The 27497-nt window shown below is 45.5% G+C and overlaps 1 protein-coding gene across 1 annotated transcript in view; it reads left to right on the forward strand.

Moving 5' to 3' along the window:
- The window catches only part of LOC135057303 (protein-glutamine gamma-glutamyltransferase E-like), a 266064-nt gene that overhangs the window by 153933 nt on the left and 84634 nt on the right, over positions 1-27497 (forward strand). Inside the window, exons 7-9 of the mRNA XM_063963192.1 lie at positions 4629-4803; positions 8655-8790; positions 9530-9633. Of these exons, the coding sequence (XP_063819262.1) occupies positions 4629-4803; positions 8655-8790; positions 9530-9633 (415 nt within the window). The remainder of the gene's footprint in view (positions 1-4628; positions 4804-8654; positions 8791-9529; positions 9634-27497) is intronic.

Consider the following 27497-nt stretch of genomic DNA (forward strand, 5'->3'; position numbering starts at 1 on the left):
CCTAAGGCCAATTCTTTTGACCCCCTGGACTCCATGCCTGGTGGTTCCTCTGTGGTTTCGGTCCTTAGAGGTATTTGGAGGAAAGTGAAGAAAGCCCTTTGTCTGTGTCATTAGTGACCAAAAGGGTTTTTGATAAGCGGAAAAGACCCTGCAGCTTCAAATTAGGAGACGTCGTCTGGTTGTCTACCAAGAATTTGAAGTTGAGACAGCCATCTCATAAGTTAGGCCCCCGGTTCATCGGTCCTTATAAGATCACTAGGGTTATCAATCCGGTGGCATTTCAGTTAGATCTACCCCGTTCTTTGGGTATCAATAAAACATTTCATTGTTCCCTTTTAAAACGGGCGATTAGTAATCCTTCTTCCAGTGGAAGACCTTCCCCTCTTCTGATACGTGGCTAGAGGGAGTTTGTTGTTGAAAGGATTCTTGACTCCAAGATGGTTCGGGGTCGGCTGTCATTTTTGGTGCACTGGAAGGGGTATGGCCCGGAGGAGCGGTCGTGGGTGCGCAGTTGTGATCTTCATGCCCCCAGACTGTTACGCTCTTTCTTCTCGCAGTTCTCGATAAACCCGGTGGTAGGGGTTCTTTGACCCCTCGTCAGAGGGGGGGTACTGTTAGGATCTCCTGCTCTGTGCTGCCACGTCGTCATGGTAACCGGGAGACAAGTGCTAGCGGAGTAACCTGAGCGTAGCTGATACTCTGGTTCAGGTCTTTTGCTGTGCAGTGGTTACAGGCTCTGTGCACGGCAGGGGATCCGGTGCTGGTTTTTGTGCTCACAGTCTGTGAGGTGTGAGTGGGGCGTGGACAGCACCTGCTATACAAACCCTCTTCTCAGGTTAGGCAGATGCTGCTGAATCTTTGTTGGTTAGTCAGTTCCTGAAAGCTAGCTATTACTGTGTAAACTTTGTATTTGTTTGTTGCTTACTGCAAATAGGCCTTGGGATTTGGTATTACACTCTGCCAATCCAGACTTAGCAGTAAGACTGGAGTCAGTCGTTTAACCTGCTGGGGTTCTTTTGCTACTCTGTGAACCTAGCAAGTTTGCGGCTGTATTCTCAGACTTGCCTGCCAAAATCCTTTCTCACTGTGCAAGGTGTTCAGGTGTCAGTTTAGTGGCAGTAAGCTGAACCAGTGCACTGCAAGTGAGGACTAGGATTGTGGAGACTCTCCTTGTGTCTATTATTCCATCTCTGACCAAGGAGTTTACTGCCATACCCGTTGGTAACCCTTTAGGGTTTTGCTGTTGCCCTTAGTAACAGCATTTCGGGTTCTCTACGTATTAAATCACTACATCTCGCTTCTTTCCATCTCAGCATTCCTAATACTAGGGAGACACCCAGTTTCTTAGCCTTTGGGCTTCTCTGTTCACTTTGTGTTTATTTTGTTACCCTATCACCTTCTGTGTATGTAATGTCATATTCCCCAGTCTGTCTGTGCGTTCATTTGTTTTGCATCCCTCACCGTTCAGACACCAGTACATTCCTGCTGGCACTGGTGTGCATAACAGCAGCCAATCAGGAGCTGCAGCTGCCGGTCCGCGAGCTCTGATTGGCTCACGTACCGGCACTTCATTTGGCAGACACACCACCGGAGACACAGGACGTACACAAGAGGGGCATGCGCTGTGCCCTCTGGCTCCTTCCCGGACTCACAGACTGTACCCTCCTTCCTGGAAAGCACAGCAGCGGGGGTGGGTGTGTACCTGGCACTGGGGAGGTATATTTGGCACTGGGGGCATATGTGTAGCTGGCACTGGGGGGGCATATGGGGCACTGGGGGCATATGTGTATCTGGCACTGGGGGGGCATATTTGGCACTGGCGGCATATGTGTATCTGGTACTGTGGGGGCATATGTGTTTCTGGCACTATGGGGCATATTTTTATCTGGCACTGTGGAGGAATATCTGGCACTGGGGGCATATGTGGCACTTGGGGCACAGCCCTAGCAGCAAGCATTACCCCCTGGTAACAAGCACGACACCCAGCTCATGAAATCCCTGACAACAAGCATTACCCCCTGGCAACCAGCATGACACCCAGTGCATGAAAACCCTGGCAATGAATGTTACCCCGTGGCAACGAGCTTGACACCCAGCACATGATACCCCTGGCAACAAGCATAACACCTAGCGCATGAAACCCCTGGCAACGACCATGACACCCTGAGCATGAAAACCCCTGGCACCGTGCAGGTAATTTGAAAGTAATTACAAGCCTTACTGTAGGGCTTAATGTGTAATGGGCATTGCGGTGTGTGGCATAATGTATCACAGACATTGCGGTGTGTGTCATAATGTGTCATGGACATTGCAGGGGGGGGGGCATAATGTGTCATGGACATTGCAGTGTGTGTCATAATGTGTCACAGGCATTACAGTGTGTGTTATACTATATCACGGGCTTTGTGGTATGTGGTATAATGTCTCAGGGGTATTGCAGTGTGTGGCATAATGTATAATGGGCATTGTGGTATGTGGTATAATGTCTCAGGGGCATTGCAGTGTGTGGCATAATGTAAAACGGGCATTGAGGTGTGTGTCATAATGTGTCACAGGCATGACGGTGTGTGGTGTACTGTATCATGGGCATTGTATTATTATTATTATTATCCTTTATTTATATGGCGCCACAAGGGTTCCGCAGTGCCCAATTACAGAGTACATATGCACATAATCAAAACAGGAAAACAATGACTTACAGTTGAAGACAATATAGGACAAGTACAGGGTAACTAAGCATAACTACACCAGTTAACGACATAGAGATAAGTTCCAAGGTGGCCAAAAAACTACTGGATTTTGGCAGTTGAGGATTATTAAAGTAAGAAAAGGATAAGCACATGAGGGAAGAGGGCCCTACTGGTGAGAGATTATGTGCTATAATGTCTCAGGGGCATTGCAGTGTGTAGCATAATGTATAACGGGCATTGCGATGCGTGGCATGATGTGTCAGGGGCATTACGGTGTGTGGCATATTGTGTAATGGTCATTATTGTGTGTGGCATAAAGTCTAAGGGCCATTACAGTATGTGGCATAATGTATACTGGGCATTACTATAAGGAGGAAAAATTACAAATAATGTTAAGGGCATGAATCAGGATTTTTTTTTTCCTGTGGTGGCCAATGTCTGGGTGCGCAGGTTGCAAAACTGGGGAATAAGGTAGTCTTTTCCTGCAATGCCACGCCCCTTTAAGCAAAGCCACACCCATTTCAGCAAGGCCACACACCCTTTTTGCGGCGCGCACAGATTCATCACTTTACTAGGGGCAATTATGGGTGGAGGCCAGAGAATGTTATGGCTTGGGGGAGAAATATTTCTAGTTACGCCACTGGGTAGGTGTAAGCAGTGGTGTCATTAGGGGATTCAGGCCACTCATGGGTGTCACCCACAGCGGTGTGACACAATAATGCTGGCTCCTCCTCAGTGACAGGAGCCAGGCACTGCACTGTAACATTACGTGATGGAGCCGGCAGTGCAACCAGTCAAGCAGTCAATTTCCGGGGATCGGTCCAGCATCTCCCAGATTGATGAAAACGGGGGTCAAGCCGTGAGACCACACCCCCTAACCACATCCCCTTTTTACCGGCGCACAGGGGAAACTTAAAACACACTGGGTGTCACAGGGTATAGGGATGCCACTGGGTGTAAGGGCTCATAATAAATGTGGCGGCTGCCATTGTGCATGAATGAGTAGGGTGCAGCGATCGCATAGCTGTATACGCAATAGAATGTGTTACAGATGATGCCACGCTCATCTAGTGTGCCTACATCGCAGGCGGGCACTCTTGGCGCGGCTAGGCGATACAGTGCCTAGCAGCGCCGAGGCAGTATACAAGACGCTTCCATTCATGCGAATGGGGCACGTACGCATCTATAATGCTGCGCGCACCCAAGACACACCGATGCGCAGATGTAGCCACGATGAGTTTGGCCATTTCTGAAGGTGGGAGACTCCGGAGTAGGTACTTTGCTTTCTTACCTTTGTGCACATATATAGCACATTGCTCTTTTTCAACAACCAGACAATAGTATTTACTTAAGAACGGCACAAAATACAGATATGTCTGTCTTTACAAGCACATACATGGTAGAGGTTTTCTGTGGTATTCCCATTGCAGCTGGATCCTACAGAACCTTTTCTGCAACATATATCAGGAACTGTTCATACTAAAAAGTCCAAGGGGCTAGGCACCTTTACCAAGATGGCCGCCAAGTGTGCTACTGTACATGCGCGACCCAGCGCAAATCACTGTGTTGAGTATTGCAGTGCTGCATGTCCTGCTCCTCAGAGGCGTGAGTACCTATTACCACTGTTATCTCTGATATCACCACTGCTGTATGGTCCTAACACTGCTGTGTATGTTGCCGCTGTTCCTCTATAAACCTGTAAGCCTGGTTAAGGATCACTGTGTGGTCTAATCTCTATTTCACAATTCCACTGGTACCTCTTGTAAACCTCCTATGTTCTTTGCCAATAGGACATGTCAACACTGTAAAGGAACTTTATCAGATTAAGCAACGCAATACCTCCAGTACACTGCAAACACTGCTTTGTATTCAAGTAATATGTACAGTAAAATAAAAATGTTGCTACGTTTTTAATCCTTACACCTTCTTTGTTTCCAGGTGAACAGCAAAGATGATACCGGTGTTGTACAGGGAAACTGGAGTGGTGATTACTCCGACGGCACAAACCCCAGTGCCTGGAATGGAAGTACAAGTATTCTTAAGTCATGGTATGAGAAGAGGCAGCCGGTTAAGTACGGACAATGCTGGGTATTTGCAGGTGTTCTATGCACAGGTAATTATAATCTGTCAATATGGCACAGTTTCGATATAACCATCCCTACTCAATTAGATGAAACAGACCTTGAAGTGTACATCCCACCAAATGTTGCATACATACTAATCGCATATGTACTAGCATATGCAACTAGTATTGCGAAAGACAGCTCTTACGATAAGAGCTGTCCTTCGCAATTCGCGCCAGTCTGTGGACTTCCGAGTATCAACCCCGAGATTCTATCTGCGCATACTGGGAGGGATCTGTTCGAACCCCTCATATAACAACATGATGCCGAAAAAAGCCCATAGACTTCTACAGGGTAACCTGCATTTGGATATGCAGTAAAAACATAGAAAACTGGGTTTTTACCACATTTCTTTTTTAGTACATCCCGCACCTATTGTTTTCAAACAATTGCAGCCCATTGCTCTTTAGGAAGCATATGGAGCCAGTGGCTGTACCGTCCCAGAATGCACTGTACTGCACATGAATGGTCCTCATTCAAGGATGTAAACACAAGCTGTGACCTTTTTTGGTCCAACTAGTTATTTTGTTTAGTGCACAACTTTTTGCATTGCACATATATTTTTCTAGGCAATGTTAAAAAATAAAATTCTCCAGTCAGAGAGTTGGTGTCAACTCTGAATAAGGGCCGAACAGTAAGAGCACAGCCAACAAGATGGAATAGAATAGTGATTATTGCTATATAACAGAATGCAGTTAGAATATACTAAGGGAAGAGTTGAAAGAGAACTTATAGTAACAGAAGGCAAGATGAATTTTGCAAATCTTCAGCCAATACGAAATTTAAATAAATAGGGTATTGTCTTAGAGCAGTGTTTCCCAACCTCGGTCCTCAAGGCACACTAACAGTCCTGGTTTTAGTGATATCCAGGCTTCAGCACAGGTGACTTAATTATTACCTCAGTAATTTTGATTTAACCATCTGTTCTGAAGCCTGGATATCACTAAAAGCTGCACTGTTGGTGTGCCTTGAGGACCGTGGTCAGGCCCGGCGACAGATGGGGTCAAAGGGGACACTCGTCCCGGGCCCCAAGGGTCAGAGGCGCAAAAAAACGAGCCGCAGCACCTGTTAATGCTGTCTAAACTACCCACTCCTCTCGGCCGCTAATTAACTAAAAAAATTAATTAATGCTGTCGGCCGCACCAACATTCTCCCCCGGCCCCCCTTACCCTGTCACTTGGTCCAGGCCCGTTGTGGTGCTGACGTCAGGACGCTGCGCTGTGGCCCAGGCCCTGCCCATCCCCTGTCTCTTGCTGTTGCTGTATGCCATACAGTGTTATCCTGAGCTGTACATACTCCTTTCAACAGTGCGGCTCCTCGACGGCAACAACTTAGCAGTACTAGTACAGATCAGGATGACACTGCAGGGCATGATGTACAGTATGCATAATAACACTAATAGAAGGGGCATTATTATTGGCAGGCAGGTTGCTGTGTGGCTTGTGGTGCTGCTACATGTGGGTATAACTTAGTGCACACTATGACCCGGGATGGCACTGAGTTATATCAGATCACTGTAATGGAAGGGGCATTATTACTATTATTATTACCAAGCAAATTGTTGTGTGTCTTTTGGTGCAGCTACTGTACATGTGGGTATAACTTGGTGCACACTATGCACCAAGTTATACCCACATGTGGCAGCACCAGAAGCCACACAGAAACCTGCCTGGTAATAATATTAATAGTAATAATGCCCCTTCCATTACAGTGGATGATATAACTCAGTGCCATCCCGGGTCATAGTGTGCACCAAGTTATACCCACATGTAGGAGCACCAAAACCGACACAGCAACCTGCCTGACAAAAATAATGCCCCTTCTATTACAGTTTTATTATGCATACTGTACACCATACCCTGCCGTGTCATCCTGATCTGTACTAGTACTGCTCGGTGCTGCTGAGGATCCGCACTGTTGAAAGGAGTCACAGCAGTTACGGCACTTCCACCTGTCTGGTAGCAGGAACCAGGCACAGCGGACCCCATACAGCATGGGAACTGTGTACAACTACTGCTGGAGGGAGCCACTATAGTGACGGCACCAACACCTGTATTGCAGCAGAATACCAACACAGCGGACCCCCGCATTTCATCGGGCACAGTTCATTTCTGGGGGGAGCCTCTGGAGTGAGCACATCTAACTGAGGGCAGTCAGACTGTCACACAGAGAGCGCACAAAGTGAGATCTGCAGCGCTGAACCATCTCTCCATGGGGTACGAGAAGACGTCTGTAGGGTAAGATAGGGAAAGTTTGCCACATTACATGGGGGCTGCAGTCCAAATTTTTGTGTTAAGAGCCTAAACATTGTTAGTACATTTTATACGTATTTTAATATTTTCACTTAATTGGTACACATTTTATACACAATTATACATTTTTTTATATTATATATATATATATATATATATATATATATACATACACATTTATATACATCTTAAATACAGATTTTATACATGATCTTCTACTTCTTATATTTATGCTACCTTATATGCACATGCAGGGGTGGGATGTTTGGAGGAGGGGATGATGAGGAAGGGGGGAGCTCGAGGGCGGTTATGGGGGGCCCCCATAGATATCAGTGTACCAGGCCCCAAGATTTCTGTTGCCGGCCCTGACCGTGGTTGGGAATGCCTGTCTTAGAAGAACGAGGTGCACAATGTAAAAGTAACATCATACTGTAGTTTATTGCAGAATACAGATAATGAATAATTGCAATCACAAAATACTAGGACAATTCCTGAATACTATCTTCAAAGATGTCCAGAATTTGTGGGCTACATGCAAAAGCAGACAGAATTTACCCTGCACAGAAATATATAGCCCACCCAAATCTAAATTCCATATGGTTGACATGCATTAGGTCGACAGAGACAAAAGGTTGAAATATGAAATGTCGACACTGGATAGGTTGACATGGACAAAAAGTCAACAGGTTCAAATGGTCAACTTGGCAATAGTTAACACGTTTGGGGTTTTTTTTCAATGTTTTTGGACTTTTCCTATCCTTGACTATCCATATCACAAATCATAACCTTTACTAGCCGGAAGCGTGGTGAGCGAAGCAAGCCCGTGAGGGGACCCATTTCTAGAAGTGGTGGTCCGAGATGGAAAAATGAAAGAAAAAAAAAAGTGTTGACCATTGCCATGTCGACTTTTTGTCCATGTCGACCTTTTGTCAATGTCAGCCTAGGGGTATATTCAATAAGAATCGGAAACCGCCGTCTTGTCGAATAAACGGCAGTTCCCGACTGGTTTAGGCCGGAAGGGGTTCCGACCTATTCATTAGGGACAGTTTTTTCCCGACTTGTCGGAAAACACGTGGATCGGCGAAATAGCTGCCAATCAGCGTGCTTCTGTCAGAAGCGGTGCCAAATCTGACAGGTTTTGGCCTCGTTTCCGACAATCTCAATCCGACTTTAAAAAAAGTCGGATTGAGGTGAGGAGACGGGGGAGCGGTGCGGGGGGCTACGGGGAGAGGTGCTGCGGGCTGGCAGGTACCTCTGGCCAGGCACATCTCTCCCTGCAGCAGGGCACTGGGCTACACGGCTGTGATGTGCGGCTCCAGCAGCTCCCTGTGTTCTCACACACGGGGAGCTGCTGACTGCAGCTGCACAGACACCGGCTAAATCCGACAGTCGGATTAGGCTCAAATCCGACAGGCGGATTTGGCCACTCTATTGAATAGGGGTTGTCGGATCCATTCCGACAAATGCATGTCGGAATGAATCCGACTCTTATTGAATACACTCCTAATGCACCTAGACATATTAGATCTTGTATACCACACCCCTATGCTTTCATGCTCCTTCGCTTTATAATTTATCTCTCAATTTAGTCAGCAGAGCACTTGGGTTACCCTGTCGACTGATTACTAACTACAATTCCGCCCATGACACAGACGGCAACTTGAGTATTGAGAGATATTATGATGTGTCAGGGGAGCCAGTTGAGGAAAGCGATGACAGCATATGGTATGTATTATTTTGTTGCTTAATGGACCATTTAATTGCAAATTTATAGCAATTACCTTTTTAAATGTCAATTAATTCAGCATTTTTATCATTATTCTTATGAGACCTACACTGATTCATCCACAGGGCGGACAAAACTAGGAATGTGTAATTTTTGCCTCCTACAAAGTGGAGTGAAGAGACCTCGAGTGGTGAAATAATGATAGTGCTATCAGTCATTAATGAAAGTGAAGTGACACTGTCTTACTGACACTACCACACTAATAGGTTAATCATGGGTCTTCAACCTGATGCCTTCCAGCTGCTGTAGGACTACTCATCCCAGCATGCCCTGCCACAGTTTTGTGATTAAGGCATGCTAAAACTGGTATGTGTACTGTAGTTCTACAGCAGCTGGAGGGCCGCAGGTTGAAGACCAATGGTACATTTCCTCACAAAATATATTATTACACGGATGCCGCCTTAAAGTAATGTTTCTGATCCAGCAAATCTAGTGTATATCCAAATTTGCCACTGTAATGTCAGTCCCTATAAACTGCCACAAAATCTGACCTTTCAGTGATGCATGCTACATCATTTACTTCCATTCTTATTCATGCCCAATTACAGTTGTGTGTTTTAATTAAGTCCATACATTTTGCTCTAAACAGTGTTTTACAAAATATAACCACACATTTATTATTCCTCCCCCCCAAAAAAAAACAACACCCAAAACAATAAACAATCTTTTCTAAACTAGGAACTTCCATTGCTGGAATGAGGGCTGGTTCTTCCGGACTGATCTTGGTGATGCCTATAGTGGATGGCAAATCTATGATTCAACTCCACAAGAGATGAGTGACGGTAAAAAAACACGAGACACACTGTATACTTGCAATACCTGGTGTTCTTGAACTTCAGAGTGTAAATTTCATACAGCGCTATTTGCTATATATATATATATATATATATATATGTATATACATATATATATATATATATATATATATATACAGAAAGCATGTGAACATTTTTAAATAAATCTACATACACACACAAGATTACAATGGAACATTTAAGAATATCAGCACATTTCATAAGTTTTCCCGTAGTCACAAATATGAACTCCTGGTTTCCTTTAATTATTTAAACTAGAGATGTGCGGCGGGCACTTTTCGTGTTTTGTGTTTTGGTCCTAATTCTCCGCTCGTGTTTTGGTTTTGGATTGGTTTTGCCAAAACTACCCTTTTGTGTTTTGGTTTTGGATCTGGATGATTTTTGTAAAAAACATAAAAACGGCTAAAATCACAGAATTTGGGGGTAATTTTGATCCTACGGTATTATTAACCTCAATAACATTCATTTCCACTAATTTTCAGTAGAGATGTGCGGCGGGCACTTTTCGTGTTTTGTGTTTTGGTTTTGGTTCTAATTCCACTTTCGTGATTTGGTTTTGGCTTGGTTTTGCCAAAACCACCCTTTCGTGTTTTGGTTTATCGATCTGGATGATTTAAAAAACATAAAAACAGCTAAAATCACAGCATTTGGGGGAAATTTTGCTCCTACGGTATTACTAACCTCAATAACATTAATGTCCACTCATTTCCAGTCTATTCTAAACACCTCACACCTCACAATATTGTTTTTAGGCCTAAAAGTTGCACCGAGGTGGCTGTATGACTAAGCTAAGCGACACAAGTGTGCGGCACAAACACCTGGCCCATCTAGGAGTGGCACTGCAGTGGCAGACAAGATGGCACTATTCAAAAACTAGTCCCCAAACAGCACATGATGCAAAGAAGAAAAAGAGGTGCAATTTGGTAGCTGGATGGCCAAACTAAGCGACACAAGTGTGCGGCACAAACACCTGGCCCATCTAGGAGTGGCACTGCATTTACACACAGGATTGCATATTTTAAAAATAGGCCCAAAACAGCACATGATGCAAAAAAGAAAAAGAGGCCCAATGAGGTAGCTGTATGACTAAGCTAAGCGACACAAGTGTGCGGCACAAACACCTGGCCCATCTAGGAGTGGCACTGCAGTTACACACAGGATGGCATATTTAAAAAATAGGCCCCAAACAGCACATGATGCAAAGAAGAAAAAGAGGCTCAATGAGGTAGCTGTATGACTAAGCTAAGTGACACAAGTGTGCGGCACAAACACCTGGCCCATCTAGGAGTGGCACTGCAGTGTCAGACAGGATGGCACTTAAAAAAACTAGTCCCCAAACAGCACATGATGCAAAGAAGAAAAAAGAGGTGCAAGATGGAATTGTCCTTGGGCCCTCCCACCCACCCTTATGTTGTATAAACATGACATGCACACTTTAACAAACCAATCATTTCAGCGACAGGGTCTGTCACACGACTGTGGCTGAAATGACTGGTTTGTTTGGGCCCCCGCCAAAAAAGAAGCAATCAATCTCTCCTTGCACAAACTGGCTCAACAGAGGCAAGATGTCGACCTCATCATCATCCTTCGAATCCTCACCCCTTTCACTGTGTATGTCCTCACTGAGTATTAATTTGTCCCCACTGGAATCCACCATCACAGGTCCCTGTGTACTTTCTAGAGGCAATTGCTGGTAAAGGTCTTCCCGGAGGAATTTATAATTAATTTTGATGAACATCATCTTCTCCACATTTAGTGGAAGTAACCTCCTACGCCGATCGCTGACAAGGTTACCGGCTGCACTAAACACTCTTTCGGAGTACACACTGGAGGGGGGGGCAACTTAGGTAAAATAAAGGCAGTTTGTGCAAGGGCCTCTAAATTGCCTCTTTTTCCTGCCAGTATAATACGTACGGACTGTCTGACATGCCTACTTGGATGCTGTCACTCATATAATCCTCCACCATTCTTTCAATGGTGACAGAATCATATGCAGTGACAGTAGACATGTCAGTAATCGTTGGCAGGTCCTTCAGTCCGGACCAGATGTCAGCTTTCGCTCCTGACTGCCCTGCATCACCGCCAGCGGGTGGGTTTAAACCTAGGATCGAGCACGGTGGCCAAAATGTAGTGCTCTGATTTCAGCAGATTGACCACCTTGAATCCTGGGAAAGCGAATGAAGGGCTCCATCCACATGAATGAATGAATGAATCGCTCCGTTTTAGCTCCTCCTTCAATTTATCCAGCTGCTTCTGCAAAAGCCTGATGAGGGGAATGACCTGACTCAAGCTGACAGTGTCTGAACTGACTTCACGTGTGGCAAGTTCGAAGGGGTGGAGAACGACTGCGCTTGAGTCAGGTGCATTACCCCTCCTTTGCCTATATCGTAGGTGCATGTATAGACTTGAATGGCCTTTTGCTGCTCCTCCATCCTCTGAAGCATATAGAGTGCTGAATTCCACCTCGTTACCACCTCTTGCTTCAGTTGATGGCGGGGCAGGTTCAGGAGTGTTTGCTGGCGCTCCAGTCTTCGGCACGCAGTGGCAGAATGCCGAAAGTGACCCGCAATTTTTCGGGCCACCGACAGCATCTCCTGCACACTCCTGTCATTTTTCAAAAAATTCTGCACCAACAAATTAATTGTATGTGCAAAACATGGGACATGCTGGAATTTGCCCACATGTAATGCACGCACAATATTGGTGGCGTTGTCCGATATCACAAATTCCCAGGAGAATCCAATTGGGGTAAGCCATTCTGCGAGGATGTTCCTCAGTTTCCGTAAGAGGTTCTCAGCTGTGTGCCTCTTATGGAAAGCGGTGATACATAGCGTAGCCTGCCTAGGAACGAGTTGGCGTTTGCCAGATGCTGCTACTGGTGCCGCTGCTGTTGTTGCTGCAGGAGGCCATACATCTACCCAGTGGGCTGTTACAGTCATATAGTCCTTAGTCTGCCCTGTTCCACTTGTCCACATGTCCGTGGTTAAGTGGACACTGGATACAACCGCATTTTTTAGGACACTGGTGACTCTTTTTCTGATGTCTGTGTACATTCTCGGTATCGCCTGCCTAGAGAAGTGGAAACTGGATGTAATTTGATACCGGGGACACACTATCTCCATCAATTCTCTAAGTCCCACTGAACTAATGGCGGATACCAGACACATCTCTAACACCAACATAGCTGTCAAGGCCTCAGTTATCCGCTTTGCAAAAGGATGACTGCTGTCATATTTCATCTTCCTCACAAAGGACTGTTGGACAGTCAATTGCTTACTGGAAGTAGTACAAGTGGTCTTCCGACTTCCCCTCTGCAATGACGATCGACTCCCTGCAGCAACAACAGCAGCGGCAGCAACAGCAGGCGTATCACTCAAGGATCTATCGGAGGAATCCCGGTTAGGAGAGGACTCCTCAGTCCTGACAGTGACATGGCCTGCAGGACCATGGACGTTCCTGACTGAGGAGGAAGTTGACGTTGAGGGAGTTGGTAGTGTGGCTTGCAGGAGCTTGGGTACAGGAGGAAGAAGGGACTTAGGTGTCAGTGGACTGCTTACGCTCTTACCCAAAGTTTCACAACTTGACACTGACTTCTGATGAATGCACAACAGATGGCTTGACACCTGTTGTCTGGATTTGTGGAGAAATAATTCCACACCGAAGAGGTGGCTTTTTTGGTAGTTTGCCAAGGCATCATAATGGGCTTCTTTGTCCCAAGAACAACAGGTGTCTCCCCCGGTGCCTGACTTAAACAAACCACATCACCATCAGAATCCTCATCGTCAACTTCCTCCTCAGCGCCAGCAACACCCATATCCTCATCCTGGTGTACTTCAACAGTGACATCTTCAATTTGAATATCAGGAACTGGACTGTGGTGCTCCTTCCAGCACTTGCAGGTGGCGTGCAAATGGTGGAAGGAGCCAACTCTTCCCGTCCAGTGTTGGGAAGGTCAGGCATAGCAACTGCCGACACACTTGGACTCTCCTTGGGGATTTGTGATACCATCTCAGAGCACACAGTTCTTTTCTGTGCTCTTTCCAGCTTAACTCTTTTCATTTTTCTAGCGGGAGAATGAGGGCTTCCATCGTCATGTGAAGCTGAACCACTAGCCATGAACATAGGCCAGGGCCAGTGGTTCCTTGCCACTCCGTGTCGTAAATGGCATATTGGCAAGTTTACATTTCTCCTCAGACGATTTAAATTTCTTTTTTTGGTTCTTTTTTACTGAACTTTGGCTTTTTGGATTTTACATGCCCTCTACTATCAAATTGGGCATCGGCCTTGGCAGACGACGTTGATGGCATTTCATTGTCTATGTCATGGCTAGTGGCAGCAGCTTCAGCACTAGGAGGAAGTGGTTCTTCTTGATCTTTCCCTATTTTATCCTCAAAATTTTTGTTCTCCATCATTTTTTGGGAGTTATATGAGACACTATGCGGCACAGGAATGACTGGAATGACTGATGAGACAGGACACTACCAATGGTCTGATACAGCACAACATGTTGTTGTTATAATTATTATACTGCAGCAGTGGACATATAGAAGCAGTGTATATCGTCACTGGAATAACTGATGAGACAGGACACTACCACTGGTCTGATGCAGCACAACAAGTAGTTGTTATAATTATTATACTGCAGCAGTGGACATATAGCAGCAGCATATATCATCACTGGAATGACTGATGAGACAGGACACTACCACTGGTCTGATGCAGCACAAACAGGTTGTTGTTATAATTATTATACTGCAGCAGTGGACATATAGCAGCAGCGTATATCGTCACTGGAATGAAGGATGAGACAGGACACTACCACTGGTCTGCACAACTCAGCACCACTTTATACAGCTACACTGGATATAGGGCAGCAGAGAACACCAACACTGTGACTGACTGGACTGATGCAGCACAATACACTGACTACACTGGACTGGACAGCACAACACAGCACCACTTTATACAGCTACACTGGATATATGGCAGCAGAGAACACCAACACTGTCACTGGCTGGACTGATGCAGCAGAATACACTGACTACGCTGGACTGGTCTGCACAACACAGCACCACTTTACAGCTACACTGGATATATGGCAGCAGAGAACACCAACACTGTGACTGGCTGGACTGATGCAGCACAATACACTAACTACACTGGACTGGTCTGCACAACACAGCACTTTATACAGCTGCACTGGATATATGGCAGCAGAGAACACCAACACTGTGACTGGCTGGACTGATGCAGCACAATACACTGAGTGACTACACTGAACTGGACTGAGCAGCACAACACTTGCCACCCCACTTTCCCGCCCCCACACAGACACTGAACACTGAGGACACGTCCTCTCTATACACTCTCCGAGACTGGAGTGAAAATGGCTGCGACGCGCGGCTCCTTAAATGGAATCCAAATCCCGCGAGAATCCGACAGTGGGATGATGATGTTTTGCCACATTTGCGAGTCAGGCGGGAAAACTCTGAGAACCGAACCCGCTCATCTCTAATTTCCAGTCTATTCTGAACACTGAACACCTCACAATATTGTTTTTAAGCCAAAAGGTTGCACCAAGGTGGTTGGATGACTAAGCTAAGCGACACAAGTGTGCGGCACAAACACCTGGCCCATCTAGGAGTGGCAAACAGGATGGCACTTAATAAAACTAGTTCCCAAACAGCACATAATGCAAAGAAGAAAAAGAGGTGCACCAAGGTTGCTGTATGACTAAGGTAAGCGACACAAGTGTGCGGAACAATCACCTGGCCCATCTAGGAGTGGCACTGCAGTGTCAGACAGGATAGCAGATATAAAAAAGGCCCCAAACAGCACATCATGCAAAGATGTAAAAGAGGTGCAATGAGGTAGCTGTATGACTAAGCTAAGCAACACAAACAATTGGCCCATTGAGGAGTGGCACTTAAGCATCAGACAGGATGGCATATTTAAAAAACTAGGCCCCAAACAGCAGATGATGCAAATAAGAAAAAGAGGTGCACCGAGGTTGCTGTATGATTAAGCTAAGTGACACAAGTGTGCGGCACAAACACCTGGCCCATCTAGGAGTAGCACTGCAGTGTCAGACAAAATGGCACTTTAAAAAACTAGTCCCCAAATAGCACATGATGCAAAGAAGAAAAAGAAGTGCACCGAGGTTGCTGTATGACTAAGCTAAGCGACACAACCACCTGGCCATCTAGTAGTGGCATTTGGCTGAGTGTCGAAAGTGGCCCGCAATTTTTCAGTCCACTGACAGCATCTCCTGCACGCCCCTGTCATTTTTAAAATATTCTGCAATTCGTGGACTTATACGGCAGTACCCCTGGACTAATACAGCAGTACCCCTGGACTTATACGGCAGTGTCAGACAGGATGGCACTTTAAAAAACCATGCCCCAAACAGCACATGATGCACAGATGAAAAAGAGGTGCACCAAGGTTGCTGTATGACTAAGCTAAGCGACACAAGTGTGCGGCACAAACGCCTGGCCCATCTAGGAGTGGCACTGCAGTGGCAGACAGGAGGGCAGATATAAAAAAAAGTCCCCAAACAGCACATCATGCAGAGATATTAAAGAGGTGCAATGATGTAGCTGTATGACTAAGCTAAGCGACACAAACAATTGGCCCATCTAGGAGTGGCACTGCAGTGTCAGACAGGAGGGCAGATATAAATAAAAAAAAAGGCTCCAAACAGCACATCATGCAAAGATGAAAAAGAGGTGCAATGAGGTAGCTGTATGACTAAGCTAAGCGACACAAACAATTGGCCCATCTTGGAGTGGCATTGCAGTGTCAGACAGGAGGGCACTTAAAAAAAAATAGTACCCAAACAGCACATCATGCCAAGAAGTAAAAGAGGACATCTAGGGTTGCACTGCAGTCTCACTGCGGATACCGGACGCACGTCTAACACCAGCATAGTTGTTATGGTCTCAGTAATCTGCTTTGCAACAGGGTATATATATATATATATATATATATATATACGGCAGTATCACTGGAATTATACGCCAGTAGCACTGGAATTATACGGCAGTACCACTGGAATTATACGGCAGTACCACTGGAATTATACGGCAGGATCACTGGAATTATACGGCAGGATCACTGGAATTATACGGCAGGATCACTGGATTTATACGCCAGTACCACTGAAATTATACGGCAGGATCACTGAATTTATACCACAGTACCACTGGAATTATACGGCAGTACCACTGGAATTATACGGCAGGATCACTGGATTTATACGCCAGTACCACTGGAATTATACGGCAGGATCACTGGAATTATACGCCAGTACCACTAGAATTATACGGCAGGATCACTGGAATTATACGGCAGGATCACTGGATTTATACGCCAGTATCACTGAAATTATACGGCAGGATCACTGGATTTATACCACAGTACCACCGGAATTATACGGCAGTACCACTGGAATTATACGGCAGGATCACTGGATTTATACGCCAGTACCACTGGAATTATACGGCAAGATCACTGGAATTATACGCCAGTACCACTGGAATTATATGGCAGGATAACTGTAATTATACGGCAGGATCACTGGAATTATACGGCAGTACCACTGGACTTATATGGCAGTACCTCTCGACATATACCGCAGTATCACTGGACTGGACTTATACGCCAGTACCACTGGAATTATACGGCAGGATCACTGGAATTATACGGCAGGATCACTGGATTTATGCGCCAGTACCGCTGGAATTATACGGCAGGATCACTGGAATTATACGGCAGTACCACTGGACTTATACGGCAGTACCACTAGACATATGCGGCAGTATCACTGGAGTGGACTTATACGCCAGTGCCACTGGAATTATACAGCAGGATCACTGGAATTATATGGCAGGATCACTGGATTTATACGGCAGTACCGCTGGACATATATGGCAGTATCAATGGACATATACGACAATATCACTGGACATATACAGCAGCACAGGGACACCACCACTGGACTGATGCAGGACAACACAGCACCACTGCAATGGACTGGAGTTCTACAGCAGAACTGGACATATGGCAGCAGAGGACACCACCACTGTGACTGGACTGATGCAGCACAATACACCACTATTGAACTGATGCAGCACAACACAGCACCACTGGACTGGAGGACTTATACAGCAGGGTTCACTACGGCTGGCCGGCGGTCGGGCTCCCGGCGACCAGCATACCGGCGCCGGGAGGCCGACCGCCGGCTTACCGACAGTGTGGCGAGCGCAAATGAGCCCCTTGCGGGCTCGCTGCGCTCGCCACGCTACGGGCACGGTGGCGCGCTACGCGCGCCACACTATTTTATTCTCCCTCTATGGGGGTCGTGGACCCCCACAAGGGAAAATAAGTGTCGGTATGCCGGCTGTCGGGCTCCCGGCGCCGGTATACTGAGCGCCGGGAGCCCGACCGCCGGCATACAGAAGACCACCCATACAGCAGCACTGGACATATGACAGCAGAGGACACAACCACTGTGACTGGACTGATGCAGCACAAGACACTAACACTGAACTGATGCAGGACACTGAGGACAGAGACACGTCCTCTCTGTGCCCTGTCGAATGCCGGAGTGAAAATGGCGGCGACGCGCGGCTGCTTATATGGAATCCAAACCCCGCGAGAGTCAGACAGCGGGATAATGACGTTCTGGTTTCCGAGTTAGGCGGGAAAACTTGAGCCTGACTCGGATCTGGGCTCGGGGTGGTAAAGTTCGGGGGGGTTTGGTTCTCTGAGAACCTAACCCGCTCATCTCTATTTTAAACAAAGACAATATTTCAGTAATTTAAATAATGTTTAAACCTTGCAATGAGAAAAGAAAAGTCTCTTATTTTTACAGCGAGTACAGAATTGTTTGTATATACAGTAATATCCATACAAATAAAGAGAATGGCAGGTTTTAAAGTTGACGCATTTCTCCGAGGATTATATCATATTACTGATAGTAGAACTTCATGCTGCTTCTCAAAGACTGCTGGCTCTCAGTATAGAGAAAAGCATTGTAACAATAAAAGCTGACATTAAGATGCTAATGCAGAATTTATGGCATACTGGGTGTAAATGATTCCACCCAAATGTAAAGTTATAGACTTCTGAGATGCTAATTCCTATGTGTCTGTGGTATATGCACCTTACAACAAATCGCCAACAGTGTGTATCTGCAGGAGCAAAAGATATGCCTCCTTTCAGTTGTATATGTATTTTCAGAACATCTGCAAACTTTACGTACACACACCGTTAATGTACACATACAGCTGTATGTCATAATGTCCCTGCTATCTTTTAGGGGTACACATGTACTGTATTTTTCACTACAAGCCTAGGTTTAGAGGCCTAGGATTGGTTATCAGTTTTAATTAGGACTCCCACACTATTTATTAATTTGTTTGTATCAAAATAGGGATTTTGAAACCAGTAAAAAAACATAGGGTTCTATTTATATGGTTAAATCGACCTTTAGTAAATGCTGTACTTTAGCTATATCCACGGCATGTCCAAAGTATTACAAAACCTCTTGCAAACCGCTGTTAAGTAAATATTGCCCTAAATGTTCCAAACTTGCAAAGTGCATTTACCATATGCACAATATTTGTGCAGAGTGCTATTCTAAGACTTTCTATACCATGGGTTTTATTGTGTACCATAAGACGTGCCAAATCTATGTGGCATGATGTGGATATAGAAAGGACAAAGGAGATTAATAACCGGTAGGTGTAAATAAAATACATGTGGTGTAGCTATGTTTTTTTGATGTACCATGCCCGCAACTAGGGTAGGGGCTAAGGGGGCATGCGCCCCAGTTGCAGAATCTGAGAGGGAGCAGAGATGGGAACTCTGCTTCCCCTCCTTCCTCTCAGCCCTACGGTGCTACCTTCTACCAGGTCCAAGAACCCTGGCTATAGGTACCTGCTCCCCAGCACCACCAATGTGGACTCCTGAAAAACGTACCCCTTTCCGGCAAATAGAACGCTAATGAATGGGGCAGGGGCAGTGACCATGGACTCTCCAGCTGCCCCCTTTCATTTCCAGAGCGCTGGTCCATGGCCGCTCACACACTCCTATGCCTGTGTAAGTTATTTCTGCCCCCAGGCCTGTTCTCCAGTGCCTCCCCCTTCCCGCAGCTCCACCAGAGGAGGACAGGGCAATCCCCCTACCCCATGAGTGTGATACAGTGACTGCATGACTTATATCAGATATATAACACCAGTTAGTTCTAGGGACTCCTCTCTGCAGCCAGGATAACCCACATTGTGTATCCCCCTCCCCAGGAAGCTGGTACTCCTCCTCTTTAATTGGCTCTAGGTCCTGGCTGGCATGCTGGGCTTTGTAGTCCTACAGCAGTTGGCCTGTAAGAGTCCCACATAATACTGTATCTGAGGTGCATGTTAGTTTTCTTGTGTTCCTATCCATTTTCCTAGGGAATGTGTTCTGGATGCACCCTGACGGTGCTAGTTGCCAACTGTTTATTACTTTGTTTTTGACATGGTTCCAAAGTGTGTGTGTGAAGGATTCTACAGAAGTAGAGAAACACTAGTTTGCAAGAATCTATGATCTGCAAACTCTCTTAATTCTAGGGAATAGGATTGTCACCTAGCAACAGCTAGGGGTTTGGTGTGCAAGCCTCCCACAGTTCGCTGAGAAGGTAGAGTGACAGAAAACTTTCACTTACCTTCTCCAAAGCTGTGTGAGCAGGCAATACTGAAGCTGCGGGTCACACATGCGCGTTACTGACGCCTACGCTGCTGATAATGCCCACTTCCTGAATTCAGATATTACAGAAGCTTACACATGGTAATCCTATGTAGAACAAGAAAGAAACAAAAGGGGGATGAAATCCCCTTATTTCCTTATAGCATACGAAGAAGGGACTCACGATCGCTGGATTCGGAAGAAACAATGTTTACTAGAATATGCATATACATAAACCAGCTAGAATGAATAAACAATTGCCAGGTTGCTTTAGAATTGCAATGGAAAGTTACTGTCAGGTTGGCCTGAAACCAGTCATGGGTGAACTTGTAGTAACTGTAAAAAGGAGAAACAAAGTCATTTCTGGTCATTAGGTGGCTGCACTTGCTGCTTCTTTGGGACCTTGGAGCACCTAGAATCAAAGGAGAGATCAGGTATAACGAATAAATGAACCTGAGAGAGTACATCCAACATACACATTTTTTAACCTCTATTTGTCTGGGGAAACTGCTATTGAGAAAAAGAAGGAATCCATGAGAAACTCCAGAAAAACAATTGACCAACAAGGCGTTAATATCAATTTGTTGAGGTTTATGGTAAACCCAAGATTTTGGAAGAGCGACAAAATGAATTCCCTGTAAGACAGAAGTACCTCCTGGCCTGATCGTCTAAGTAGATGACACATAAGACTCCTTTCTGATCCAGCCTCTTTTGGATGTGTCTGCCAGTGGTTTTTGCCCTGCTGATGAAGAGTGAGAGATAAGACACTGTGTATTAGAGGACTGGCATTCTTTGAGTAGGGGAATATCTGGCATGGACAACTGTAGAGGGGAAGGGACAGTCCTTTTCCTGTGATTTGTAATAACCACCTGTCTGTGGTAATCTGCCTCCAGGAAGCTATTACTTCAGAAAGACAGAGAAAAGGGAGTGCATAAAGATCACTTTCCATATCCTCTGTCTTTTCCTGGAGGGATTTGTGTCGTCAGACACTGCACCTCTTGCAGCTTGTGTCTGAGAGAAACCTTCTCTGGATGCTCTGGGGGTACCTTGCTAGGGTCTCAGCTCAAACTGCTGGCTGCAAAGGGGCCATTTGGAAGGCTGGTGGCCCCTCAAGTCAGCAAAGTGCTTGCAGGCCTTATAACGAACCTTAACCTCATCTATAAAGTAAGGGCCAAAGAAGTCTGAATCTGTGAAATTGTGAACATGTACTGGCCTGGGAGTTAGATTAGTCATACTTACTGTAGCTAGCCAGCAAATTCTGCGAGAGTTAGATATAAAGTCAAACATCTGGCCAATCATTAAGGTAGCCCTGCTAATAGCCTTTAAGATATACATTTTAGAAGCTACAAGGGAGTCTAAGAATTGGTTAGAGACTCTTTCTTTGTCTGCTTTGTCTAGAACAAACAACAGCGGGCTAGCAGCGTCTGAGACATTGTATTGGATTTTTCTCAGTACCTTATCAATGGTATCACTACTCCACGAGTGGAGAGAGAACCGGATCAATCTCTGGGGCAAAAAGGGCAGGGATGCTCAGGATGCCGGTCTGGTCATGGAGGACTATTTTATCCTCTTTGTGAGGGCAGTTCTGAAGGCTTATTGGGCAAAATTATACACCTAAGAGCACATGCTCAGTGCCCAGTGGGATGTACATAATTTAGAAGAAGGTATTCTGCCTGCTAGACCTACATGGGTCATTTGCAGGTCACTATTCTCACCTCTGCGAGAAGTTGCACTGGTTCTAGAAACCTCCTCTGACTTCCAGTCCACAGAGAGGTAAGTGTTGTCTTCATATAAGCGAGAAGGGGGTAGTGAGTGCTGCTGACTAGCCCCCTTATGAGAGCGCTGTTGGCCATAGTGCCAGTCAGGGGCAGGAAAGGTATGCCAGTCACGGGTAGGAGAAAGTGATCTGCTGAGGACCTAGGAGGTATCGCATCTAGGGGTAATACCTGGGAAAGAGATGTTTTTTTCCTAAACAGCCATCTCTTGCAGAAACAGTGCTTAAGTGTTTTTTTTCTGAGGAGCATTTTCTCACCACCCTTTGTGAATATGCTGGAAGGTACTCAGCAGCCCAGCTAACCTCTCCCTCCTGCTGTCTTCCGACCTTACAGGGTTTAATATCTTTTGTCTCTTAAACAATATTTCCTCATATGATGAGGAATTCATGTATGCCACAGGCAGCCCATGTTTGGAGAGCTGCCTGCTGTTCCTCTTGTTGGAAGATGAGGACTAAGGCAAAGTTTATGTAGCGGCACTAAAGTAAAATCTGAATTCAAGGGGGGTGTATTTTATCAGATTGCGTGACCAGCGTGCGCATGTCAGTAATGTGCATGCATGACCTTCAGCACCTGCGGCTTCAGCAGTGCCTGCTCCCCCAGCTGTGGAGAAGGCTAGTTTTTTAACTATATACCTTCTCAGTGAACGTCGGTAGGCTTGCACACCAACCCACCAGCTGTTAATAGGTGGCACGCCTCTTGATGAACAAAAGGCTTACCACATGTTAAGAGGACCATATAGGGTACTTATGCAAAATCAAGGTGGCCTGCGCTTACACTAGGTATACAAACAACTTCCCTTCCTTTTACCACTTCCAGCTTTTGTATATATATCCCAAAAAGTTTTCTAAAACCGCCCAAAACAAATGATTGCCTCAGAGTAGTTTTGATTTTCAGGTTTGGACATCCATGCTACCACCTTAATATGCAATAACCCATACAAATCGTATATGTGGCCAGACAAAGCTGGTATCTGCATGAACATGTTGATCATATCATTTGTTGCAAAACCTGAATCATCCTCATCATTTGTCCATCATGAGTATAGAACTCACTCTATGCCAATCCTTTTATTATACATGTAAACCCCACTTACTAGAACATACACATGACGGGGAGGACCTCCCTCCTTCCAACTAAAATCAACAGAATAATGACAGATTCACTGCCATATAATAAAACTGACACTGGCAACCAATTACAGTCAAGTACTCATTTTTATTTGTATGCATTAAGTACATTGCATGCATGCCTGTCTGTTTTAGTGAGACAATGACTGGGCACACATCTGGAAAAGAAAAACAGTAACCATTCCAAACATTGTACAGTAATGACTCAGGAATAGAATTCCCTAGGTTAGTCTGATCATTACCATTAACTGTTGTCACAAATTATAATTTATTTATTTTTTTCCGTGTAATTAGACTTTGACCTACCAAAAGATATATATTGTAGTTCCTATATTGTGACTAAGAGATGAAAATGCATCAGTAACTCCATTATTTAGCTACAGATATTAGGCAAATGTTTACTAACTAGGCTGGGTATCAAGTGCAGATGACTAAAACATTCTCATTGCATATCTATTTAGGGATGAATCTGCAAATCTTGGGGGTAATTCCAAGTTGATCGCAGAAGGATTTTTGTTAGCAATTGGGCAAAACCATGTGCACTGCAGGGGAGGCAGATATAACATGTGCAGAGAGAGTTAGATTTGGGTGGGGTGTGTTCAATCTGCAATCTAATTTGCAGTGTAAAAATAAAGCAGCCAGTATTTACCCTGCAAAGAAATAAAATAACCCACCCAAATCTAACTCTTTCTGCACATGTTATATCTGCCTCCCCTGCAGTGCACATGGTTTTGCCCAATTGCTATAAAAAATCCTGCTGGGATCAACTTGGAATTACCCCCCTTATTCACTTCCACCTGCAATCTTCACCTTACTCACTTCCACCTGCTGTCTTCACCTCACTCACTTCCAACTGCAGTCTTCACCTCACTCACTTCCAACTGCAGTCTTCACCTCGCTCACTAAGTTCCACCTGCAATCTTCACCTTACTCCCACCTGCAGTCTTCACCTCACTCACTTCCAACTGCAGTCTTCATCTCACTCACATCTACCTGCAGTCGTCACCTCACTCACTTCCAACTGCAGTCGTCACCTCGCTCACATCTACCTGCAGTCTTCACCTTACTCACTTTTACATGCAGTCTTTACCTCACTTACTTCCAACTGCAGTTTTCCCCTTACTCACTTCTACATGCAGTCTTCACCTTACTCATTTCCACCTGCAATCTTCACCTTATTCACTTCCACCTGCAATCTTCACCTCACTCACTTCCAACTGCAGTTTTCACCTTACTCACATCTACCTGCAGTCTTCACCTTACTCACTTTTACATGCAGTCTTCACCTCACTTACTTCCAACTGCAGTTTTCACTTTACTCACTTCTACATGCAGTCTTCACCTTACTCATTTCCACCTGCAATCTTCACCTTACTCACTTCCTCCTGCAATCTTCACCTTACTCACTTCCTCCTGCAATCTTCACCTCACTCACTTCCAACTGCAGTTTTCACCTTACTCACTTCTACATGCAGTCTTCACCTTACTCACTTCCACCTTACGCACTTCTACATGCAGTCTTCACCTCACTCACTTTAACATGCCGTCTTCACCTCACTCACTTCTACATGCAGTCTTCACCTCACTCACTTCTACATGCAGTCTTCACCTTACTTACATCTACATGCAGTCTTCACCTCACTCACTTTTACATGCAGTCTTCACCTCACTCACATCTACCTGCAGTCTTCACCTCACTCACTTCCACCTGCAGTCTTCACCTCACTCACTTCTACAAGTAGTCTTCACCTTACTTCCACCTGCAGTCTTCACCTTACTCGCTTTTACATGCAGTCTTCACCTTACTCACTTCTACATGCAGTTTTCACCTTACTCACTTTTACATGCAGTCTTCACCACTCACTTCTACATGCAGTCTTCACCTCACTCACTTCCAACTGCAGTTTTCACCTTACTCACATCTACCTGCAGTCTTCACCTTACTCACTTTTACATGCAGTCTTCACCTCACTTACTTCCAACTGCAGTTTTCACCTTACTCACTTCTACATGCAGTCTTCACCTTACTAATTTCCACCTGCAATCTTCACCTTACTCACTTCCTCCTGCAATCTTCACCTTACTCACTTCCTCCTGCAATCTTCACCTCACTCACTTCCAACTGCAGTTTTCACCTTACTCACTTCTACATGCAGTCTTCACCTTACTCACTTCCACCTTACTCACTTCTACATGCAGTCTTCACCTCACTCACTTCTACATGCAGTTTTCACCTCCACCTGCAGTCTTTACCTTACTCACTTCTACATGCAGTCTTCACCTCACTCACTTCTACATGCAGTCTTCACCTTACTTACATCTACATGCAGTCTTCACCTCACTCACTTTTACATGCAGTCTTCACCTCACTCACATCTACCTGTAGTCTTCACCTTACTCACATCTACCTGCAGTCTTCACCTCACTCACTTCCACCTGCAGTCTTCACCTCACTCACTTCTACAAGTAGTCTTCACCTTACTCACTTCTGCATGCAGTCTTCACCTTACTCACTTTTACATGCAGTCTTCACCACTCACTTCTACATGCAGTCTTCACCTCACTCACTTCTACATGCAGTCTGCACCTCATTCACTTCCACCTGCAGCCTTCATCTTACTCACTTCCATCTGCCGTCTTCACCTTACTCACTTCCATCTGCAGTCTTCACCTCACTCACTTCCATCTGCAGTCTTCACCTCACTCACTTCCACCTGCAGTCTTCACCTTACACACTTCTACATGCAGTCTTCACCTTAATCACATTCTCCTGCCACCTTCACTTTGCTCACGTCCACCTGCAGTCTATGCAGTATCACTCGCACCTGCAGTTTTCACCTTACTTTCCACTTTCATCCTACACCAAGGGCCTTATTCAGAAATGGACGCAGCCACTGAGTTCAAATGCAGGACCATGTCCAAATGGTCTGCACACGCGCAGCGCCAGTAGCGTACGTGCATGACCCTTCACAATGCAATCGCATCCTGGAAGTATGCAATTGCATAGTAATTGACAGGCGACAGGCATCCAGGGACAGCGGCGCGGCATTAGGGGGATAGGTGGGCAGGAACCGCCTAAGTTTTCTGTGATAGGAAACATGGTGGCAGTGCTCCTGCCTGCGCAGTCAGGCTGCATAGGCAAGGGTCGACCTCTATTCTGTGTGATAGCAATTCAATTGCGATCGCATTATGGAACGGGGCCACACATGCTGGGTGGCCTTGCACCATTGCTAGGCGGCCCCAAGAATGTGAGTAGGATCGTCACTGATTTTCCAGCGATAGCAAAATCTGAGACCATCTCTGAATAACCCCCCATATTCATTTCCACCTGCAATCCACATCTTCACCCTACTCTGTCAATTGCAGTCCTTACCTTATTCACTTTCATATGCAATGCACGCCTTGTACATTTCCACATGTAGACTGGTGATGTTTTGTACAGGATTGCCGCTTTAAAAATATGGGCATTCTCTCACAAAGTCCTGCACTTCTGGCTTCTTGCGCCCTATTACATTTACCCCATTGTGTACAACGCTTATCTAGAAGGCTGCATCTCAGAGACTTTATTGTACCTGATTACCTCTCCTAAGATGCGGTTGCAATGGCGATGCAGCAATGTTTTTTAGTGACGGAACTGCAAGGCATCGCATGTGTAGCAGCCGTCCATAAGTAAGCAGTGACGCCCACCAAAGCCATTGCATCATTCTCAGCAACTGCATACTCCATTGCAACCACAATGCAGATGCAAGGAAAATCGATTCTGTGAGTGCCTCCAATGCTGCGCAGAATAGTTGCGGAAGCTGCAATGCCGGTGACATGTTTAGGTGTACGAGATCGCAGACTCACACACACAGCCGCCCGGACAGCCAGATGATGATCCCTGCACAGATCTATGGAGGAGGGCGCCCCACACAGAGGTATGGATCCAATTGTATCCCTCCCATTAAGGCTGAAGAAAGAAGCCCATAGGCTTCTATAGGGTAACACCAGCCGAATACATGCCAGCCGAGCTACAGTACATATGAAAATGTGACAAAAACAAAACTGGGTTTTTACTGCATTTTCCCTTTAGTACATCCCAGCCAAGATAAGAAAGCCATTCTGCCAGACATAGAATAAATAACCATTTACAACTGCAATATATACAAGTATAAATATGATTGACAAATACGGAGAACCATATGGCTACAAAAAGTGTATGTTT

This window comes from Pseudophryne corroboree, chromosome 3 (genome assembly GCF_028390025.1).
Source record: "Pseudophryne corroboree isolate aPseCor3 chromosome 3, aPseCor3.hap2, whole genome shotgun sequence".
In the NCBI taxonomy this organism is placed as follows: domain Eukaryota; kingdom Metazoa; phylum Chordata; class Amphibia; order Anura; family Myobatrachidae; genus Pseudophryne; species Pseudophryne corroboree.